Consider the following 23,145-nt stretch of genomic DNA (forward strand, 5'->3'; position numbering starts at 1 on the left):
TAGAAGGATGATGTGTTATGTGTTTCCATCACAACAGTAGTCGCTGCGCTTTTCTAAATAGGTCTTATTTTGAAGAAGTTGGATGTAGGTGATACATCGCCCTCGATAATTGCAATCCCCCCCCCCCCCATCGTACCACAAGATGCTTTTTCTTTTTGCTCATTGAGATCCCTTCCATGGTGGAACTTATCTATCCATGCTGGGGGTGTATCAGTCTTCGATTGTTCATAGTGGTGGATGGCCAAGGTCTCGATAGGCCTAGTTTAGGACGAAATCATATAAATGGCAGATTGTTTCGTTGAGTTCAGCCAAGAGTTATCAAGGGTCCGGGGTACGTGTCTATGGAATGAACGATTTCGAGGGCTGATTGTAAATTCTTTGAAAAGTTCATCTTAATGACAAAGATGTCGTGATGTCAATATCGTTTCCTGTCGATGTTTGAAGCCTCGTGACAATGTCTAACCTATTTTCTTGTGACATAGTCTTTATTAGATTGATTTAGCGCCGTTGATCAGCGATGGACGTTTGAGATTTCGAAATATATGTCCCTTTTAACTATTCTTGGGGGTAAAGGAGGACACACAGCTCACTTTTGTAAAGATGCCATTTTGCACTAAAACTAAAAGGATGGCAAAATGGAATTGAGTGACTAGGGCTAATGGTACGATGCAGTGCCTGATTGGGTGATATCATGAATCTAAAATCTTAGGCTCAAGGATGTGGGTGACATCCGAAACGGGTGTCGTGGATCCTGACCTTGCCGTGGTCATGCTTTTCTGTCCCTGTGACCCTAGGGGATACGCTGGCGGGAGCCCCGGCTCCTGGAAGGTCCAACCATGCCAGACATAATATCTAGGGTCAAGACCAAAGTTGGATCCAAGTGTTGGTAATCGCACTTCAAGGAGGCAGCCCCTCCTCATCTAGCGGGCGGTTATGGGCCAACCCATTCCGTCGCTATACAGAGTTACAGAACGAGAACCAGAACTACATGTATTGGAATATGTACGAGGCAGCAACCTAGTGGTAGCTGGTCAATGGCGACGGGCCATTTAAAGTTAGTAAGTAAGTACATCCCAAAGGGGAACCGCTTGAGGCCAACTGCTGGTTGCGATGTCTTAGTCGAGTTGAGGTAGATTCATATGGTGGTTGTTATGTCTCAGTCGCGTGTGGGACTGAGTCACCCAGTCTCAGGCAATTTGGAGGACAGAGTCGGTTGTCTCAGCATGGCTCGGAGACAGAATCACCTGGTAGTTGTGAAGTCTTAGCCAGGTGGGAGACACAGTCACTTGATGGTTATGCCTAAGATGGTATCAGGGTCAGAGTCACCTGATGGATAAGATGGGCCAGCCAGTTTGGGGGTCACCTGATGGTTGTCATGTTTCAGCTAGGCTTACGGGGATCACTGGATGGCCAGGATATCTCGGCTGGGTTGGTGGACTGGGTCACTTGACTGTTGAGATGTCACAGCCAGGCTTGGTAACGTTACGATGTCTCGATCAGCCATGTTGGAAGTCAAGTCCACTGATCATTGTTAAGACTCAGCCAAGTTTGGAGATAGCCAACTGGTGGTTGTGGTGTCTCAGCCGAGTTTGGGGAGACAGCCAACTGGTGGTTGTGGTGTATCAGCCGAGTTTGGGAGACAGCCAACTGATGGTTGTGGTGTATCAGCCGAGTTTGGGAGACAGCCAACTGGTGGTTGTGGTGTATCAGCCGAGTTTGGGAGACAGCCAACTGATGGTTGTGGTGTATCAGCCGAGTTTGGGAGACAGCCAACTGGTGGTTGTGGTGTCTCAGCCTAGCTTGGAGAGACAGCCAACTGATGGCTGGGATGAGATCAAGGGCGCTGCCTCAACCAACTAGCATATGGTATGAACACTGGGGCAATGGCACAACACAGGAAAGGGAGCAATGCTGGCTGAACATTTCTCAAGACAGTCAGCTGAACTATAAAACAGTGATATCAATATATATGTTCAAGACACTGATTATGTATAAATGTAAGCTTGTATAAAAGATAACGAAATAATAATTCTGTGTACAATATGTATTTTTACAAGTGTGGATATCCATTGAACTAAATACAATGGAATGTTTTTTGACAGAAAAGGGTCTTTCTGATGAACATGACTTTTACGTTACTTGCACTGGGCATATAACAATATTCGCAAATCACAGCACATTTTAGCACTACACAACTTTATTCGAACCAATTCTAAACACTTAGGAGCCCATAAAATGTCTTATATCAAAGCATGACAGGCTACTATACACACTAGGTAGCACTGTAGATATCCTTCAATGAAATTAGCAGTCTCAGAATTGGGGTAAATATCGCTGTGACAATAGGCAGGCTATAATACTGTAGGTAGTAGGTGACATCTTGAAGGGGTACGAGTCCCAGGACCGTCAAGCTTCCCTGTGATGTTGGTGGCAGACATCTTGTTTGCCAGTAATGAAGGATTTGACGATAACGTGATATATCCAGATCAGTAAGAACCAAGTCGCCCTAGAACGAGGAAAGAACAATGAAACTGATTAGAACTATATGCAGGAATTTATAAAGCATTTTAAAGGGTCTTCATGTCAACTGGTTTCCCTCATACCACAAAATACTGTCAAGAGAACTTGTCAGTAACACTCCTTGGTCAGTAAATTTCACACCCTATCATCCATCCTTATAGTCGACACTAGTTGGCAAAATCTTTCCAGCAACACATCCAAATCCTTGACCATCATGGGGAGAGATGGACTTTGGAGAAAACTCACCAACAGGTTAGAGAGCGAGATGACATTGTCCTCTACTCTTCTCTCTACTTTATAGGCCCTGACCAGCAGAATCACGATCAAACTTGTCCATGAGCCGATCACAACCAAGAGGGTCACCCTGGAAGTACAATAAATTCATCCCTTCGACATCGTTAACAAGTAGCGATTACTTTGTACACTGCACTTGATTACTTTGTAATTGTTTTGAATATCTATGCTCTGGAACAATCATCAAATGATCAAGTGAACTTTACTTGGGGGAAATCGCTGTAATCAGGACTCCTCTCTATGAGGACATTTGCCAGCCTCAATGTGTCATCATTTGTTCAAACACCATAAAACTAACCATATTTTGATTCTGTTTGGGGTAAGTTTGCTCCTCGCCCACATATTGTCGGCTAACCAGTAGAGGAGAGTTATGATGCCAACAATGTAAGTGATGACACAGATCTGATATGTCACACAGGAATCAGCAAAGTTCTGGTCAAACGTTGAATGCAGATCAACCTGAATAGAGAGCAGAATTTGCCGATGTAAAGATAAAATCAGCTGTTCACAAAAAAAACATGAAAGAAACATTCTTAAAATTTCAACATTTTAAATGTTGTTAAGATAACCTTAATCCTAATCATTCTTGTCCTTAAACTTTTACTTGATGAAAAAAACCTATCTTCTGCTTTACAAGCTTAAGTTGCCTGAAAACCATTCTTGCGTTAGTTATCAGATGATGCGACAAAGGAAAACTTACTATCATATTTTGGTATGCCTTATGCCATTCTATGAGGCCAATATCAAAAAGTTCCTGAGTGGCAAAAGATATGTCGTGCCCCGAGTGGAATACAGCCAGTTCTGTGGCAAATTCATCGAGGCTTGACATCAATTTACCTGAAATAAAACAGTTAATTCATACAGATTATGAATGCAAGTTATTTTCCTATTTAGTATTCTTAGAGTCCTCAAAATATAAGCACAAAGACACCTTTTACCGAACATTCAACTCGAAAGAGTTTGGTAAACTAAACATATTTTTCCAATCCCAAGAAGTGAGATCCATTACTCAAAGAGGGAAGAAGATTTATGCAAAAAGATTTAAGGTATCGAACTAAACATGAACCTTTTTAAATACATGTGCTTTGCCTCATTATTGGTACCTACCATGCAATTGGACAAAGAAGAAAACAACCAGCAACATGAGCAGAACACACAGAGATGTAAGATTGATAACTTCTTGTTTGGTGAGTCGCATGTTGTCCATCTCTGGCCAGATACTGATTCCTCCACCTACATTGGCACCATCAGTGTTCACTTTACTTTTTGCCTCTTGGTGCTTCTGGGCTAGCAACTTTTGTTTTTCTTTAAGACCTCTGCCTGTAATAAAAGTACAGCTTGAAATATTTTGATTGGAAATTATCAATGGTCAATTGAAGATAGACATGATAGTGTAGGCCTACACATAATTTAGCCCACTTAGTACCAACCTCACCATACAAACTTATGGGTAAGGCTAACCCCACTCAACAATATAGGTCCACATTGGCTTATGAGTAAGGCCACATACAAATTACAATGAAGAATGAGCGAAAGAACAATGTCTGCCTTACCAGGCGTATTTCTCAACTGTGCAAGCCCCGGACTGATTCTTTCCTTGACCTTCAAAGAACCAGATTCACTCATCTGTTGTTCCAATCTTTCACGGATTCCAACCAATGCACTTTGCATTGGAACAAATGGAGTGCGCTGCGGAGTCGAAAGTCTAGAATGACTGTCCATGTTGTTTTCACTGTTCTCATCAACATGGTTGGGAATGCGACTACGTGATCTGTTCATAACGAGGGGACTTTGTGCCATCTTGGAAGACTGAAAAATATAAAACAAAACAATGAAAGGCTAAACTTTAGAATCCCCGATCGGAAATGACGTAGTTTGATCGCATTCATTCAACTGTAAATCCATTGAACAGTGGTGCTTGGTTAGTCAACCGATGACCTTTTTTTGGGGTGTGATCGGGGATTGTAAACTCGTTCCCAATGAAACACTGAGAAATATTGGGTTTAGCTATTGATATCTTTCAAAAGTCACTTTTTCATGAAATCTACATACACATAGCCTACCTGCAAAGCCAAACAAAGGGAAGCCAAAGGGTTCAAAGGCAAAGCCGGCAAAAGGGGTCAAACCTGCATTCTGATGACTGATTTCTGGTCACTGCTTCTCTATTAACCCCATAAATCATCTGTCAAGAAACATTCAAAACTACTGAACAAGCATAGGAGAACCAGCTTACAAAATTCAGGCATAGAATTGAGTATTTTTACGAAAGGAATGGTTTGGAAAATCGAAATCGTAATTTCGCGGCAGAAAAATGATAAAGGGAATACCCAACCAGTACCATTCGGGCGTCGTCGCTTCATATAAAAGCTGACTCCACAGTAACCGTGAAATACCGTCTTGTAAGATGTCTCTTGATTCATTGACAGGGCCTGAGGTCTCATTAGGGACTTTTTTGTATTCATGCGCGGCCAAGCCCTAACCGTAGTTCCTAAAATCATTGATTTCTCGGTCCTCACAATAGGTCAGTGTTGATTTAGCAATGTTTTGGCAAATACATGTTTTTTTAGAGTTTCTGGAACCTAGAACGCTAAGGCGGCTAACAAGAAACTACGTATTTACTGTTGTTGCCGACGTATGTGTACACTAAACTTGGAATGTGCGTCGGCCCCATGTTGAAATGCCGTCCTGTGCCAGTTAGAGCGTTTTTCGCTGATTTGTGCAAAATTCAACATATCTCAAAAGTTCAATGGTTGACCCTCGATTTAAAAAAAAATTTTTTTGTAGCGTTAGCAACTGTCTTTCATGGGAGAATGGTCACTGTAAGAATTATTCAGGAAGAAATGTATAATATTTGGGGTTTTTCGTGATTGTCCGGCCAAATTGGCAGTATTGCCATTTGGGATGGTGAACAGAGCTAGGAGAAAATGCGACGCTTATGATTAATTTAAAGAAATAAAAGGTCCGATTTAACATCCTGCAGAATCAGGGGAATCGGGCGTTTCCAGTGATATACGACACAAATGGGTTGTCCTCATGCATTCACTTTGGAAACGCATTTTAAAATAGATGTTACGTCCTGCTAATGGGGCACGTCTGGGAAAAACTCCCTAACGAGACCTGAGGACCTCCACTAATCACATTAGTCGGCTTGTTATGACCGTGTTTGTGGGACTCTCCTGGTCTTCGCCCTGCCTCATTTTTACACAAACGTTAAAATTTGGCTGGTAAATTGAGACTATGATGGTAGGCCAATTGCGAGGCTTGGAGAATGTGTCTCTGGATGCCCTGATGATTACACTCTCGCCAGAGGCCGGACGCGAAATTTGGGCCAGACGCGAAATTGTGCCATCCAACGACGGAGTCTGTCGTGTTCCACTACAGGGTGTAACATGTCTCTACAAGATTGATGTGTCATGTAGTCTGTACCTTATCTCAACTAGGTTTCATGAAAATCCAAGATTAATTGTGAAAAAGAGAGCGCAGATGTGACATTTTCGTAATAGACCTGGACTGATTCTTTGCTTGACCTTCAAAGAAGCAGATTCATTCACTGGCATCTGTTGTTCCAATCTTTCACTTTTTCACGGATTCCAACCATTGCCAATGCCAATGCGTAAGGGTCCTTCGCAATGCATCTTCCCTTCTGCCTACTTAACTGACACAACTGCACCAGGAATCAACTTGGTGCCGACTCATCTTTGACTAGGTTTTACCCATCGCATATCCCACACAAAAGAGAGGTTAAGTTGTACACCCTTCGACTTAATCTCAGTCCAAGGCGGATTACAGTTATCTAGTACCGGTGTAACATCTGTGGTTGTTTCCCATGTGTCAGTGTTTCCAAACAATAGGCAGCTAGAGAGACCACGACTTTTCAATAGGGGGGATACACAGAAAAACTTGTCAATCTATTTTTGAGCGTTCCCAAACAATGAGGGGAAACACTCAAAAACAGAAACACTCAAAAACATTACACCGGCTCCAGATCAGTTTGATTTTATGTGACGAACGATTTCATATTGATGTTTCACCTGCGTCTACAATAATATTTCAAGTTCTATGATTGGACCTGCGCATCAGACGGATGTAACGAAGTCGTTCTCCAAGTCGTGGCGGCATTACCACAATTTCAAGACGACTTCATTATTTCCGCTGAAACAGAATAATTCAAAACAATATAAGACGTGTATACTTGTGTTCTGCTTCCGGGTCAGACTATTAGTATCGACTCTATTTACAACTGGTTTCAGTGAGTAAAGGCGATCAAAATAGAGATCTGAACAACGTTTTATATATACGCATTATTGTGCTGAACTGATAAGCCATATGGTAATGTACCCTAACCTGTCGTTTGCTGGAACACAAAGCCAACTACATGCATTAACTGTAATATATTTTAATGGAAAATAGTCTATATTGTCATCACAGAATGCCATGACAAGACAGTCAATTTATCTAAAATATGGCCTAGAAGTCTACTAGCTCCTTTACACAAATAAATAACCTACCAATGTTAATGTTACGAAGGAAGTTGAGAACCGCGCCCCGGGAGAACCGCTGACTCGTGGTGTAAATGTTCCCAGGCGTGCCCCAGGCCAGATAAATGTAAAACAGCACGAGGAAGATAGCCTTTACATATGCACATAATTAACAAATCATGTATATTTAGAAGACGTATGAATAACGAATGAGGAAAACAACTACATATCTTTTATGCATATGTAACAACTCAGTGAACCAATTGAAAGGCACAATGTGCTGGAAAATGAATTGAACAAGGCTCTTGTACAAATAATACGCAATAAAAAACGAGTCGTATCCTGGACAAATTTTCCTGGACAAATGTTCTTGTAATGTATATATAATATCACAGAATTCGTTGAACGCTGAAGAAGAAGAAGAAGAATCACAGAATTCAATAGAAGTCCGTGATGTAGGCCTACTTGATATACAAGGTCAAGTACTAGTAGTGAACCCATCCGAAGGCACGAACTTCTATTTACATGTACATAAGTCCGTGTCGATGGTCTCAATCAGAACGCATACAACACTACAACGACATTTATACCAATAAGCAATTGGCCCTTATCACCAATCATATTCACATATTTAATGTTTTTGTGGCCTTTTTACCCCACTTTATACATTATCAAATTATGAAATTTCATCGGTCCTTCCATCCGAGGTCCTAGTGGGATTGGGTGTCCACCAAGTTCACCAAAAAGTTTAAAATGAGATTTTTGAGAACCGTACTGAAGTATGACCTCATCACGCAGTGGATTGAGGTGGAAGGATTCTCCCATCCGGCATGGCTGTCTCTCCACTAGGTAATGTAATGATGTGAGGCGTGTCTCCTGTGGTCGTGAACGGTGGCGGCGGTGGCGGTGCGCCATTTTCGACAGGCTTGGCTGCAGGGATTGGGACTACTGCAGGCGGCGGGTTGCCAAGCGGTGGTTTCTCAGGAGCGCCCGCCTCACCACCATGGCCGACCTTGGGGTTCCTGCCCTTTCGCCATTTCATGCATGCAACTACTAAGATGATGATGAGGAGGACGAGGAGAATAATCAGAGCGATCAGGACTGGAATAACTGGAAGAGGAAAGGAAATTCCTGCTGTTAAACAATGACTGAACAAAAAAAGCATTGGTCGAGTCCTGAATAATCATTGACATTTTACAAAAAAGCCGGGACGTGATATGGGTTGGCTGGATCAATTACAAGAGACTAAGCTGTAATTCACTGTTATCCTATCAGTATCCACCAAGTTTAAAGTCATCGAAATAAAATTTAATGATCATAAATGAAATAATTATACAATTCAACAAATATATATTATGCATTTCCATTACTTACTGATGTCGTTCAGGACATCATCCGTCCCGCAGTTGAGTTCATCGAAACCATTGGGACAGTCTTTCTTGCCGTCACAGACGTACGAATTGGCCACGCACACCTGATTGATATTGCACGAGAAGAAGCCAGTCACTGGGCAGACATATGCTGTAAGAGACAACAGATACCCGAGTGAAATGCTCAACATCAGATTAGAGACCTAAGGGCAAATCTTCCTTTCCCGTCAGTGGATACGCTAATGGGTATTTCTTATGTACGGAAAAGTATCTGCGTTTCGTTGTTGTTTTGGACCATCGATATCCTTCTCATGGTTTACTTCATAAAGTAACTTGTTTGAAACTTGATATGAAGATCATATTGAGAAAGAAGTCATTTCTTCTCTAATGATCGCCTCACAAATGCAAACACTATTGCGAAATGATGTATATAGTAAGGATGTAGCAGCATGTAAACAAGAGTGTTGGCTTTGATGTGATGTAGCAGCATTAAAACAATAGTCTGGGATTTGATGTGATAGGCCTATTGTTCTTACCAACAGGCCCACAGTCTGCCACATCCGAACACGTTCTTTGTTCTTGTCGACTACCCGGGCAGGTGAGCCCAGTTCCGGTTGCCGGAGGTTTGTCACATGCTCTTACACGTATATGGGTTCCAGTTCCACATGTTACTGAGCATGCACCCCATTGACGCCATTCGCCCCAGGCACCATCGGTATCTGAAAATGATGGCACGTTGTTCTCTGGTATTCAAAAGGAACTAAGAAATGAGTTCTCGCCTGATTGACATCATATAGTGTCCAGTTGCGACAGGGTTATGGTGAATCAGAACGAGATTTATCTCGAATGCAATGGAAGCAACAAAGCCTGGCATTAAAGTAAATAACTTCATGTACTATTCTTTTATACTAAGTAGCATTGGACACATCAAAGAAAGCAATTGCCGATCAAGTGAGTAACAAGAGGGGAACATGTTCGGAAAAGGAGGACGCGCTTTCAGTGTCAATATCGATATGACTGAATTCAACAGTGGCAGGCTACTTGTTCAAGATGGTTAGAAGAATATGTCCTGACAGGTATCTGTGGTCAGTTCTATTCCAACCCAGAAGACAATTAAAGGAAAGCTAATCGCAATTTTCAAACATGAAAACAAGATGGTGAGGACTATGAGATTGGCCACCGCATTTTATCATCTATGGCAACTTAGTAATTTCATTCTTTACCTCTGTTGCATGTCTTTCCATCTCCATTATAACCAGTCTTGCACCTACACGAGTAGCTCCCAGCCGTGTTGGTGCATATTCCATTAGTTTTGTCGCAGTTATCAGTCCCCAATCTGCATTCATCAAGATCTAGAAATAAACGGGGAGCTGTCAGCCGTTATGGATGAGGTTATTTTTCTTGCCTTGCCTTTAACACCGGGAGAGTAACCACTCCGACAGGTGCTTTCGGTCCTCTTCCGTCTAGCACCTCAAGTAGATATCTGATTGTTGGTTTTTGACGCATTATCTGTCGACAATGAGCAGTTTGTTGCATAATCTCCTGTAGGCCTAATAACGCAGGTAAACAGACAGGTACAACCTACACGACAACGCGAATACACTGACGCAGTCTATCTATCATGACAATGGATTTATTCCTTCACTTTACTTGCGCATCTTACCTGTGCATGTCTGTCCATTTCCAGTAAAGCCAGTCTTACACCTACAGGTGAAAGTACCTGGCTGATTTATACATAGTCCATTAACTTTGTCACAATTATTGGTTCTGTCATCAGAACATTCGTTTTTGTCTGAAAGTACGTCAAAAAGAATAACAAATAGCTGCCAAATGGAAGATGTTACATTCCTCGAGGACAGACATAGATCAAGCTACGAGGATTGCTGTAAATTATATCATAATACTATCTCAAAGACAACAAACAACGGCATGTTGTCCACGCCAATATCTTTAAGATAAATCTGGTTCACATGTGACTAGTCTTGGTGGCAATCACCTGAAAGAAATGTTTCTGTTCAAGACTCGATCTATCGTCTTAGTTTAATCATATTCCATTCGCAAATAGCTCCCAGCGCACGAGTGAACCGAAGATGCGGTCATTGCAATTCTGCTCTAAAGAGGAATCTCTCTTACCGAGACATATCTTTCCATTTCCAGTGAACCCAGTCTTACATGTGCATGTATAGGTAGTAACACCATCCGAACATATTGCGTTTTTGTCACAGTCCATCCTTGGATCAGAACATTTTATGTTGCCAGCTAGAAAAAAGATCAGAAATGTTGGACATAGTTCCAGCCGTCCAACTGACTGCTAAAATTTGGGCTTTTTGCTAAGCAAAGAGAAATACCGGGGTAAGCCCGTAAATTGAATTGATACCTTATGAAAGCGACACACGATATCAAAAAGATTTCTTTATCAGTAGTGGAATACGCTTCTCGGTTATTTGTTATTATGAAAAATTTGTTAAACGACTGAATGAATACCTTACGGATTTTTAGTAATGGCTTTAACCACGGAACTGCATTGAAGGTATTTTCGTATTGTTGGGGATGATTTGCTGTATATTACCTGTGCATATCTGGCCGTTTCCAGTAAAGCCAGTTTTACAGACGCACTGGTAAGAACCAACTGTATTCTTGCATTCTGAGTTGGCAGCAGTGCATGGCTGGTTAGTTGCTTGACACTCGTTTATATCTTTAAAAAGAAAAGACTTGCAATGAGATCAAACGAAGTGAAATGAGTTGAAAAGAGTTAAATGATATTGCTAAAGCCTTGAGTAAGGTTGCAAAAAAGCCGGACGACCCTACTTCAACCAGCCAGAGACCCAGAGAATGCATCTTAACCCAAAGTATGCACCGTAATGGAGAACCTTTCAGGAAGAAAATTTCGGTCAAATATAAGAACCAGGGAACGGTTTAATTCTTATAAAAATTGATATGAAGGCGAATTAACGGGATAGTACTCACTGATAATGGGAACTATGTGCACTTGGTGACTGGCATGAAAAATTTGTAATCACCAGAAAGAAGGCACAGGAATATAAAATATTTCCTTATGCGATCGCACTGTGAACTTACCGACGCAGAACCTTCCATCTCCAATGAAGCCTCTATTACACTGGCAGACAAACGCATCAATCGTGTTAGTGCATTTAGCGTTAACCTTATCGCAGTCATGGGTACCCAGGGCACACTCGTCAACTCCTGTGAGATATGAATGATTTATAAAACGTTTAACCACAAAAATCACAATGACACCACTTAAGCCGAAAATGAACTGCTGCAACTTTTTTAGTTTTCCCGTTTCTCAGTGTTCCCCTCCATTGTTTGAGAACGCTAAAATATTGACTGACACGTTTTTCTGAGCGTTTCTGACACCTGACTGGCAGGTGAGGCCCCCATCCAGAAAACTTTGTCATACCGAAGAAAAGGCATTGCAACTGCATGGCGAAAGTATACGAACTATAAATGATCTTACCTGTGGCAGTGCATGTCACCCCGTTTCCATTAAAGCCAGGTTTACAAGCGCATGTGAATGATCCTTGAGTGTTGGTGCATATACCATTGGTTCTGTCACAGTTCTGGGTGTTCGCCGTGCACTCGTTTATGTCTAAATGTGAAAGCAATAACATTGGAATCATGATTTTGATAGACCGAGCCTCGATTTTATTGGGTTAACCAAATCATTTCATTATTCAAGAAAGAGGAACTGTTAAATCTCAAACTGTTCCAAGTTTACTCATACTGGTGAATGATATATTGGTTTCAGCCTGGTCACCTCATTAATGTTCCTGTGCATGTCTTCCCGTTACTAGTTCCAGGTAAAAAAATAACGGTATACCGACAAACTTTATTTGTGTGATACCCACTCTTTCCTTTCCAACGAACTGCTCCATACACGTTCCCCTTTAAAACTAACCTGTGCATATAATCCCGTTTCCAGTGAAACCACTTTTACAAGAACATGTGAATGATCCTGCCGGTGTATTGGTGCATATGCCGTTCGTCCTGTCGCAGTTGTGTGTATTCGCAGTGCATTCGTTGATATCTGATACACAAGAATGATATACTTCAGATATACTTCCACTGAATAATCTTCTCACAGTAAATTTTGCAGATTCTTTGAGTTCTGTCGCAGTTGTGGTATTTGAGGTGCATCCGAGGTATTCGAGGTACATTCGAAGTAAAGAACTTTTACAGTACTGTCTTTTGTTAGGTTTGCAACCTACGGGTCCATTATGTAAAGCGAAAATATCGATGTGTCTTGTTCACAATTACAAATGATGGGGTCGGAAGGTCATCAACTATATGAAAAACGTTCATTGTTCTGTGTTCAATTGTAAACCTCTTCTTATCTCATTGAAGAGAAACACCACGAAATACAAGAAAAGCCTTAATACTGTACCTTATAAATCCTCATGTATACCCTAATAGCATTAGTAAAATTTAGAAACTTCTGGCTTGGGATTCAGTACCTACCTGTGCATGTTCTCCCGTTTCCGGTGAATCCCGTTTTACAGGCACAGGTGAAGGAACCGACTGTATTGCTACATATAGCGTTTGTCCTGTCGCAGTTGTGTGTATTCGCAGTACATTCGTTGATATCTGAAGAGATCACCAATATTAATTGAAAAGACAGTTTAGAATGAGTAAGAGATAAACAAATTTGTCATAGACTTGTACCAATGACAAATGTTCATAGAGGCATGAGATATGTAACGATTAAGTACGAGCTTCCACAGGACAGCTGCTGTAATCGAAACTCTAGAACAGTAGAGGTTCCATCATTCTGTCTTACCTGTGCAAGTCCTTCCATTGCCTGCAAAGCCATTCTTGCACGAACAGAAAAATGATGTCGGAGTATCAGTACAGATCCCGTTTGTCCTGTCACAATTGTCTGTTTTCAATGTGCATTCGTCTACAGCTGAAAACACCGAAGGTGGTCAATGAGTGTTTTATGATGTGGGCCGCCATACTCGCACACAGGGTATTATAGTACTGCTTATTCTATTGACAGACTGGGCGTGGCGATTTGATAAAAATCCCTCCCTCGCCATACATGTTACCCTCTTCTTACCCGATCGTCAGACTAGACGTACACAAGTTATAAATGCCCCCTCCTTCTCCATACATACTCCAGTCTGGTTACCTAACTAAAAGGTGAGACATGCACACCTAATATAAGAGCCCTACATCCTCTATAAATGTACCTTTACTTAACTCACAACTGGTGAAAGTATCGGAATTACAAAAACTGTAAATGATCTTACCTGTTGCACTGCATGTCACCCCGTTTCCAGTAAAGCCAGGTTTACAAGCGCATGTGAATGATCCTTGAGTGTTGGTGCATATACCATTGGTTCTGTCACAGTTCTGGGTGTTCGCAGTGCACTCGTTTATGTCTAAATGTGAAAGCAATAACATTGGAATATGATTTTGACAGATTGAGCCTCGATTTTATCTGGTTACCCAAACCATTTCATTGTTTAATAAAGAGTGAGGAACTGTTAACTCTCAAACTATTCCAAGTTCCCTCATACTGGTGAATGATATATTGGTTTCGGTGTGGTGACCTCTTTAATTTACCTGTGCATGTCTTCCCGTCTCTAGTGAAGCCAGATTGACAGTTTCAGGTAAAAAAAAACAACGGTATGCTGACAAAGTTTATTTGCACCACCCACCCACCCTTTCCTTTTCAACGAACTGCTCCATACACGCTCCCCTTTATAACTAACCTGTGCATATTATCCCGTTTCCAGTGAAACCATTTTTACAAGAACATGTGAATGATCCTGCCGGTGTATTGGTGCATATGCCGTTCGTCCTGTCGCAGTTGTGTGTATTCGCAGTGCATTCGTTGATATCTGATAAACAAGAATAATATACTTCAGATATACTTCCACTGAATAATCTTCTCACAGTAAATTTTGCAGATTCTTTGAGTTCCGTCGTAGTTGTGGTATTTGAGGTGCATCCGAGGTATTCGAGATGCATTCGAAGTAAAGACCATTAACAGTACTGTCTTTTGTTAGGTTTACAACCTACGGGTCCATTATGTAAAGCGAAAATATCGATGTGTCTTGTTCACAATTACAAATGATGGGGTTGGAAGGTCATCAACTATATGAAAAACGTTCATTGTTCTGTGTTCAATTGTAAACCTCTTCTTATCTCATTGAAGAGAAACACCACGAAATACAAGAAAAGCCTTAATACCTTATAAATCCTCATGTATACCCTAATAGCATTAGTAAACTTTAGAAACTTCTGGCTTGGGATTCAGTACCTACCTGTGCATGTTCTCCCGTTTCCAGTGAAACCACTTTTACAAGAACACGTGAATGATCCTGCCGGTGTATTGGTGCATATGCCGTTCGTCCTGTCGCAGTTGTGTGTATTCGCAGTGCATTCGTTGATATCTGATACACAAGAATGATATACTTCAGATATACTTTCACTGAATAATCTTCTCACAGTAAATTTTGCAGATTCTTTGAGTTCTGTCGCACTTGTGGTATTTGAGGTGCATCCGAGGTATTCGAGGTGCATTCGAAGTAAAGACCATTAACAGTACTGTCTTTTGTTAGGTTTGCAACCTACGGGTCCATTATGTAAAGCGAAAATATCGATGTGTCTTGTTCACAATTACAAATGATGGGGTTGGAAGGTCATCAACTATATGAAAAACGTTCATTGTTCTGTGTTCAATTGTAAACCTCTTCTTATCTCATTGAAGACAAACACAACAAAATACAAGAAAAGCCTTAATACCTTATAAATCCTCATGTATACCCTAATAGCATTAGTAAACTTTAGAAACTTCTGGCTTGGGATTCAGTACCTACCTGTGCATGTTCTCCCGTTTCCAGTGAAACCACTTTTACAAGAACATGTGAATGATCCTGCCGGTGTATTGGTGCATATGCCGTTCGTCCTGTCGCAGTTGTGTGTATTCGCAGTGCATTCGTTGATATCTGATACACAAGAATGATATACTTCAGGTATACTTCCACTGATTAATCTTCTCACAGTAAATTTTGCAGATTCTTTGAGTTCTGTCGCAGTTGTGGTATTTGAGGTGCATCCGAGGTATTCGAGGTGCATTCGAAGTAAAGACCATTAACAGTACTGTCTTTTGTCAGGTTTGCAACCTACGGGTCCATTATGTAAAGCGAAAATATCGATGTGTCTTGTTCACAATTACAAATGATGGGGTCGGAAGGTCATCAACTATATGAAAAACGTTCATTGTTCTGTGTTCAATTGTAAACCTCTTCTTATCTCATTGAAGAGAAACACCACGAAATACAAGAAAAGCCTTAATACCTTATAAATCCTCATGTATACCCTAATAGCATTAGTAAAATTTAGAAACTTCTGGCTTGGGATTCAGTAACTACCTGTGCATGTTCTCCCGTTTCCGGTGAATCCCGTTTTACAGGCACAGGTGAAGGAACCGACTGTATTGCTACATATAGCGTTTGTCCTGTCGCAGTTGTGTGTATTCGCTGTACATTCGTTGATATCTGAAGAGATCACCAATATTAATTGAAAAGACAGTTTAGAATGAGTAAGAGATAAACAAATTTGTCATAGACTTGTACCAATGACAAATGTTCATAGAGGCATGAGATATGTAACGATTAAGTACGAGCACCCACAGGACAGCTGCTGTAATCGAAACTCTAGAACAGTAGAGGTTCCATCTTACTGTCTTACCTGTGCAAATCCTTCCATTGCCTGCAAAGCCAATCTTGCACGAACAGAAAAATGATGTCGGAGTATCAGTACAGATCCCGTTTGTCCTGTCACAATTGTCTGTTTTCAATGTGCATTCGTCTACAGCTGAAAACACCGAAGGTGGTCAATGAGTGTTTTATGATGTGGGCCGCCATACTCGCACACAGGGTATTATAGTACTGCTTATTCTATTGACAGACTGGGCGTGGCGATTTGATAAAAATCCCTCCCTCGCCATACATGTTATCCTCTTCTTACCCGATCGTCAGACTAGACGTACACAAGTTATAAATGCCCCCTCCTTCTCCATACATACTCCAGTCTGGTTACCTAACTAAAAGGTGAGACATGCACACCTAATATAAGAGCCCTACATCCTCTATAAATGTACCTTTACTTAACTCACAACTGGTGAAAGTATCGGAATTACAAAAACTGTAAATGATCTTACCTGTTGCACTGCATGTCACCCCGTTTCCAGTAAAGCCAGGTTTACAAGCGCATGTGAATGATCCTTGAGTGTTGGTGCATATACCATTGGTTCTGTCACAGTTCTGGGTGTTCGCAGTGCACTCGTTTATGTCTAAATGTGAAAGCAATAACATTGGAATATGATTTTGACAGATTGAGCCTCGATTTTATCGGGTTACCCAAACCATTTCATTGTTTAATAAAGAGTGAGGAACTGTTAACTCTCAAACTATTCCAAGTTCCCTCATACTGGTGAATGATATATTGGTTTCGGTGTGGTGACCTCTTTAATTTACCTGTGCATGTCTTCCCGTCTCTAGTGAAGCCAGATTGACAGTTTCAGGTAAAAAAAAACAACGGTATGCTGACAAAGTTTATTTGCACCACCCACCCACCCTTTTCTTTTCAACGAACTGCTCCATACACGCTCCCCTTTATAACTAACCTGTGCATATTATCCCGTTTCCAGTGAAACCATTTTTACAAGAACATGTGAATGATCCTGCCGGTGTATTGGTGCATATGCCGTTCGTCCTGTCGCAGTTGTGTGTATTCGCAGTGCATTCGTTGATATCTGATACACAAGAATGATATACTTCAGGTATATTTCCACTGAATAATCTTCTCACAGTAAATTTTGCAGATTCTTTGAGTTCCGTCGCAGTTGTGGTATTTGAGGTGCATCCGAGGTATTCGAGATGCATTCGAAGTAAAGACCATTAACAGTACTGTCTTTTGTTAGGTTCACAACCTACGGGTCCATTATGTAAAGCGAAAATATCGATGTGTCTTGTTCACAATTACAAATGATGGGGTCGGAAGGTCATCAACTATATGAAAAACGTTCATTGTTCTGTGTTCAATTGTAAACCTCTTCTTATCTCATTGAAGAGAAACACCACGAAATACAAGAAAAGCCTTAATACCTTATTAATCCTCATGTATACCCTAATAGCATTAGTAAACTTTAGAAACTTCTGGCTTGGGATTCAGTACCTACCTGTGCATGTTCTCCCGTTTCCAGTGAAACCACTTTTACAAGAACACGTGAATGATCCTGCCGGTGTATTGGTGCATATGCCGTTCGTCCTGTCGCAGTTGTGTGTATTCGCAGTGCATTCGTTGATATCTGATACACAAGAATGATATACTTCAGATATACTTTCACTGAATAATCTTCTCACAGTAAATTTTGCAGATTCTTTGAGCTCTGTCGCAGTTGTGGTATTTGAGGTGCATCCGAGGTATTCGAGGTGCATTCGAAGTAAAGACCATTAACAGTACTGTCTTTTGTTAGGTTTGCAACCTACGGGTCCATTATGTAAAGCGAAAATATCGATGTGTCTTGTTCACAATTACAAATGATGGGGTTGGAAGGTCATCAAGTATATGAAAAACGTTCATTGTTCTGTGTTCAATTGTAAACCTCTTCTTATCTCATTGAAGACAAACACAACAAAATACAAGAAAAGCCTTAATACCTTATAAATCCTCATGTATACCCTAATAGCATTAGTAAACTTTAGAAACTTCTGGCTTGGGATTCAGTACCTACCTGTGCATGTTCTCCCGTTTCCAGTGAAACCACTTTTACAAGAACATGTGAATGATCCTGCCGGTGTATTGGTGCATATGCCGTTCGTCCTGTCGCAGTTGTGTGTATTCGCAGTGCATTCGTTGATATCTGATAAACAAGAATGATATACTTCAGATATAATTCCGCTGAATAATCTTCTCACAGTAAATTGTGCAGATTCTTTGAGTTCTGTCGCAGTTGTGGTATTTGAGGTGCATCCGAGGTATTCGAGGTGCATTCGAAGTAAAGACCATTAACAGTACTGTCTTTTGTTAGGTTTGCAACCTACGGGTCCATTATGTAAAGCGAAAATATCGATGTGTTTTGTTCACAATTACAAATGATGGGGTCGGAAGGTCATCAACTATATGAAAAACGTTCATTGTTCTGTGTTCAATTGTAAACCTCTTCTTATCTCATTGAAGAGAAACACCACGAAATACAAGAAAAGCCTTAATACCTTATAAATCCTCATGTATACCCTAATAGCATTAGTAAACTTTAGAAACTTCTTGCTTGGGATTCAGTACCTACCTGTGCATGTTCTCCCGTTTCCAGTGAAACCACTTTTACAAGAACACGTGAATGATCCTGCCGGTGTATTGGTGCATATGCCGTTCGTCCTGTCGCAGTTGTGTGTATTCGCAGTGCATTCGTTGATATCTGATACACAAGAATAATATACTTCAGGTATACTTCCACTGATTAATCTTCTCACAGTAAATTTTGCAGATTCTTTGAGTTCTGTCGCAGTTGTGGTATTTGAGGTGCATCCGAGGTATTCGAGGTGCATTCGAGGTAAAGACCATTAACAGTACTGTCTTTTGTCAGGTTTGCAACCTACGGGTCCATTATGTAAAGCGGAAATATCGATGTGTCTTGTTCACAATTACAAATGATGGGGTCGGAAGGTCATCAACTATATGAAAAACGTTCAATGTTCTGTGTTCAATTGTAAACCTCTTTTTATCTCATTGAAGAGAAACACCACGAAATACAAGAAAAGCATTAATACCTTATAAATCCTCATGTATACCCTAATAGCATTAGTAAACTTTAGAAACTTCTGGCTTGGGATTCAGTACCTACCTGTGCATGTTATCCCGTTTCCGGTGAATCCCGTTTTACAGGCACAGGTGAAGGAACCGACTTTATTGCTACATATAGCGTTTGTCCTGTCGCAGTTGTGTGTATTCGCAGTACATTCGTTGATATCTGAAGAGATCACCAATATTAATTGAAAAACACAGTTTAGAATGAGTAAGAGATAAAGAAATTTGTCATAGACTTGTACCAATGACAAATGTTCATAGAGGCATGAGATATGTAACGATTAAGTACGAGCTTCCACAGGACAGCTGCTGTAATCGAAACTCTAGAACAGTAGAGGTTCCATCATTCTGTCTTACCTGTGCAAGTCCTTCCATTGCCTGCAAAGCCATTCTTGCACGAACAGAAAAATGATGTCGGAGTATCAGTACAGATCCCGTTTGTCCTGTCACAATTGTCTGTTTTCAATGTGCATTCGTCTACAGCTGAAAACACCGAAGGTGGTCAATGAGTGTTTTATGATGTGGGCCGCCATACTCGCACACAGGGTATTATAGTACTGCTTATTCTATTGACAGACTGGGCGTGGCGATTTGATAAAAATCCCTCCCTCGCCATACATGTTATCATCTTCTTACCCGATCGTCAGACTAGACGTACACAAGTTATAAATGCCCCCTCCTTCTCCATACATACTCCAGTCTGGTTACCTAACTAAAAGGTGAGACATGCACACCTAATATAAGAGCCCTACATCCTCTATAAATGTACCTTTACTTAACTCACAACTGGGGAAAGTATCGGAATTACAAAAACTGTAAATGATCTTACCTGTTGCACTGCATGTCACCCCGTTTCCAGTAAAGCCAGGTTTACAAGCGCATGTGAATGATCCTTGAGTGTTGGTGCATATACCATTGGTTCTGTCACAGTTCTGGGTGTTCGCAGTGCACTCGTTTATGTCTAAATGTGAAAGCAATAACATTGGAATATGATTTTGACAGATTGAGCCTCGATTTTATCGGGTTACCCAAACCATTTCATTGTTTAATAAAGAGTGAGGAACTGCTAACTCTCAAACTATTCCAAGTTCCCTCATACTGGTGAATGATATATTGGTTTCGGTGTGGTGACCTCTTTAATTTACCTGTGCATGTCTTCCCGTCTCTAGTGAAGCAAGATTGACAGTTTCAGGTAAAAAAAAACAACGGTATGCTGACAAAGTTTATTTGCACCACCCACCCTTTCCTTTTCAACGAACTGCTCCATACACGCTCCCCTTTATAACTAACCTGTGCATATTATCCCGTTTCCAGTGAAACCATTTTTACAAGAACATGTGAATGATCCTGCCGGTGTATTGGTGCATATGCCGTTCGTCCTGTCGCAGTTGTGTGTATTCGCAGTGCATTCGTTGATATCTGATACACAAGAATGATATACTTCAGGTATATTTCCACTGAATAATCTTCTCACAGTAAATTTTGCAGATTCTTTGAGTTCCGTCGCAGTTGTGGTATTTGAGGTGCATCCGAGGTATTCGAGATGCATTCGAAGTAAAGACCATTAACAGTACTGTCTTTTGTTAGGTTCACAACCTACGGGTCCATTATGTAAAGCGAAAATATCGATGTGTCTTGTTCACAATTACAAATGATGGGGTCGGAAGGTCATCAACTATATGAAAAACGTTCATTGTTCTGTGTTCAATTGTAAACCTCTTCTTATCTCATTGAAGAGAAACACCACGAAATACAAGAAAAGCCTTAATACCTTATAAATCCTCATGTATACCCTAATAGCATTAGTAAACTTTAGAAACTTCTGGCTTGGGATTCAGTACCTACCTGTGCATGTTCTCCCGTTTCCAGTGAAACCACTTTTACAAGAACACGTGAATGATCCTGCCGGTGTATTGGTGCATATGCCGTTCGTCCTGTCGCAGTTGTGTGTATTCGCAGTGCATTCGTTGATATCTGATACACAAGAATGATATACTTCAGATATACTTTCACTGAATAATCTTCTCACAGTAAATTTTGCAGATTCTTTGAGCTCTGTCGCAGTTGTGGTATTTGAGGTGCATCCGAGGTATTCGAGGTGCATTCGAAGTAAAGACCATTAACAGTACTGTCTTTTGTTAGGTTTGCAACCTACGGGTCCATTATGTAAAGCGAAAATATCGATGTGTCTTGTTCACAATTACAAATGATGGGGTTGGAAGGTCATCAAGTATATGAAAAACGTTCATTGTTCTGTGTTCAATTGTAAACCTCTTCTTATCTCATTGAAGACAAACACAACAAAATACAAGAAAAGCCTTAATACCTTATAAATCCTCATGTATACCCTAATAGCATTAGTAAACTTTAGAAACTTCTGGCTTGGGATTCAGTACCTACCTGTGCATGTTCTCCCGTTTCCAGTGAAACCACTTTTACAAGAACATGTGAATGATCCTGCCGGTGTATTGGTGCATATGCCGTTCGTCCTGTCGCAGTTGTGTGTATTCGCAGTGCATTCGTTGATATCTGATAAACAAGAATGATATACTTCAGATATAATTCCGCTGAATAATCTTCTCACAGTAAATTGTGCAGATTCTTTGAGTTCTGTCGCAGTTGTGGTATTTGAGGTGCATCCGAGGTATTCGAGGTGCATTCGAAGTAAAGACCATTAACAGTACTGTCTTTTGTTAGGTTTGCAACCTACGGGTCCATTATGTAAAGCGAAAATATCGATGTGTTTTGTTCACAATTACAAATGATGGGGTCGGAAGGTCATCAACTATATGAAAAACGTTCATTGTTCTGTGTTCAATTGTAAACCTCTTCTTATCTCATTGAAGAGAAACACCACGAAATACAAGAAAAGCCTTAATACCTTATAAATCCTCATGTATACCCTAATAGCATTAGTAAACTTTAGAAACTTCTTGCTTGGGATTCAGTACCTACCTGTGCATGTTCTCCCGTTTCCAGTGAAACCACTTTTACAAGAACACGTGAATGATCCTGCCAGTGTATTGGTGCATATGCCGTTCGTCCTGTCGCAGTTGTGTGTATTCGCAGTGCATTCGTTGATATCTGATACACAAGAATAATATACTTCAGGTATACTTCCACTGATTAATCTTCTCACAGTAAATTTTGCAGATTCTTTGAGTTCTGTCGCAGTTGTGGTATTTGAGGTGCATCCGAGGTATTCGAGGTGCATTCGAAGTAAAGACCATTAACAGTACTGTCTTTTGTTAGGTTTGCAACCTACGGGTCCATTATGTAAAGCGAAAATATCGATGTGTCTTGTTCACAATTACAAATGATGGGGTTGGAAGGTCATCAACTATATGAAAAACGTTCATTGTTCTGTGTTCAATTGTAAACCTCTTCTTATCTCATTGAAGACAAACACAACAAAATACAAGAAAAGCCTTGATACCTTATAAATCCTCATGTATACCCTAATAGCATTAGTAAACTTTAGAAACTTCTGGCTTGGGATTCAGTACCTACCTGTGCATGTTCTCCCGTTTCCAGTGAAACCACTTTTACAAGAACATATGAATGATCCTGCCGGTGTATTGGTGCATATGCCGTTCGTCCTGTCGCAGTTGTGTGTATTCGCAGTGCATTCGTTGATATCTGAT

General features: G+C 40.7%; 2 protein-coding genes across 5 annotated transcripts in view; both read right to left on the reverse strand.

Annotated features, from left to right (window-relative positions):
* Positions 1-2,029: 2,029 nt before the first annotated feature.
* On the reverse strand, positions 2,030-7,400 carry LOC135501919 (uncharacterized). 4 transcript variants are annotated; one of them, XM_064794370.1, is made up of 7 exons: positions 7,323-7,400; positions 4,368-4,623; positions 3,922-4,134; positions 3,515-3,651; positions 3,113-3,273; positions 2,767-2,884; positions 2,030-2,506 (listed from the first exon to the last, which is right to left on the reverse strand). In XM_064794370.1, the coding sequence occupies exons 2-7, from the start codon at positions 4,612-4,614 to the stop codon at positions 2,273-2,275; spliced, it is 1,110 nt and encodes a 369-aa protein (XP_064650440.1). In that variant the 5' UTR covers positions 4,615-4,623; positions 7,323-7,400; the 3' UTR covers positions 2,030-2,272. The 4 variants fall into 4 exon arrangements, with proteins under 4 accessions (XP_064650440.1, XP_064650433.1, XP_064650450.1 ...); XM_064794363.1 differs by lacking the exon at positions 7,323-7,400 and adding an exon at positions 5,048-7,080; XM_064794380.1 differs by lacking the exon at positions 7,323-7,400 and adding an exon at positions 4,878-5,017.
* The window catches only part of LOC135483950 (fibrillin-1-like), a gene marked incomplete at its 5' end in the record, with an annotated part of 30,966 nt that continues 15,015 nt past the window's right edge, over positions 7,195-23,145 (reverse strand). The window contains 21 exons of the mRNA XM_064765025.1: positions 7,195-8,402; positions 8,667-8,813; positions 9,199-9,381; positions 9,886-10,014; positions 10,326-10,454; positions 10,796-10,921; positions 11,232-11,357; positions 11,741-11,866; positions 12,141-12,272; positions 12,582-12,710; positions 13,142-13,267; positions 13,461-13,586; positions 13,933-14,064; positions 14,398-14,526; positions 14,953-15,081; positions 16,382-16,507; positions 16,854-16,985; positions 19,539-19,664; positions 19,859-19,984; positions 20,331-20,462; positions 23,012-23,140. Coding sequence (XP_064621095.1) covers positions 8,083-8,402; positions 8,667-8,813; positions 9,199-9,381; positions 9,886-10,014; positions 10,326-10,454; positions 10,796-10,921; positions 11,232-11,357; positions 11,741-11,866; positions 12,141-12,272; positions 12,582-12,710; positions 13,142-13,267; positions 13,461-13,586; positions 13,933-14,064; positions 14,398-14,526; positions 14,953-15,081; positions 16,382-16,507; positions 16,854-16,985; positions 19,539-19,664; positions 19,859-19,984; positions 20,331-20,462; positions 23,012-23,140 — 2,960 coding nt within the window. The remainder of the gene's footprint in view (positions 8,403-8,666; positions 8,814-9,198; positions 9,382-9,885; positions 10,015-10,325; positions 10,455-10,795; positions 10,922-11,231; positions 11,358-11,740; positions 11,867-12,140; positions 12,273-12,581; positions 12,711-13,141; positions 13,268-13,460; positions 13,587-13,932; positions 14,065-14,397; positions 14,527-14,952; positions 15,082-16,381; positions 16,508-16,853; positions 16,986-19,538; positions 19,665-19,858; positions 19,985-20,330; positions 20,463-23,011; positions 23,141-23,145) is intronic.

The sequence above is a fragment of the Lineus longissimus genome, chromosome 2 (assembly GCF_910592395.1).
Source record: "Lineus longissimus chromosome 2, tnLinLong1.2, whole genome shotgun sequence".
Classification (NCBI taxonomy): domain Eukaryota; kingdom Metazoa; phylum Nemertea; class Pilidiophora; order Heteronemertea; family Lineidae; genus Lineus; species Lineus longissimus.

Bases quoted from the DNA above. Each gene is read 5' to 3' on its own strand.
- LOC135501919 (XM_064794357.1), bottom strand. The intron at 4,135-4,367 runs GTAAGGCAGACA...CTTTTATTACAG, and splicing joins ACAGTTGAGAAATACGCCTG to GCAGAGGTCTTAAAGAAAAA. The intron at 2,885-3,112 runs GTTAGTTTTATG...TTGTACTTCCAG, and splicing joins CCAAACAGAATCAAAATATG to GGTGACCCTCTTGGTTGTGA.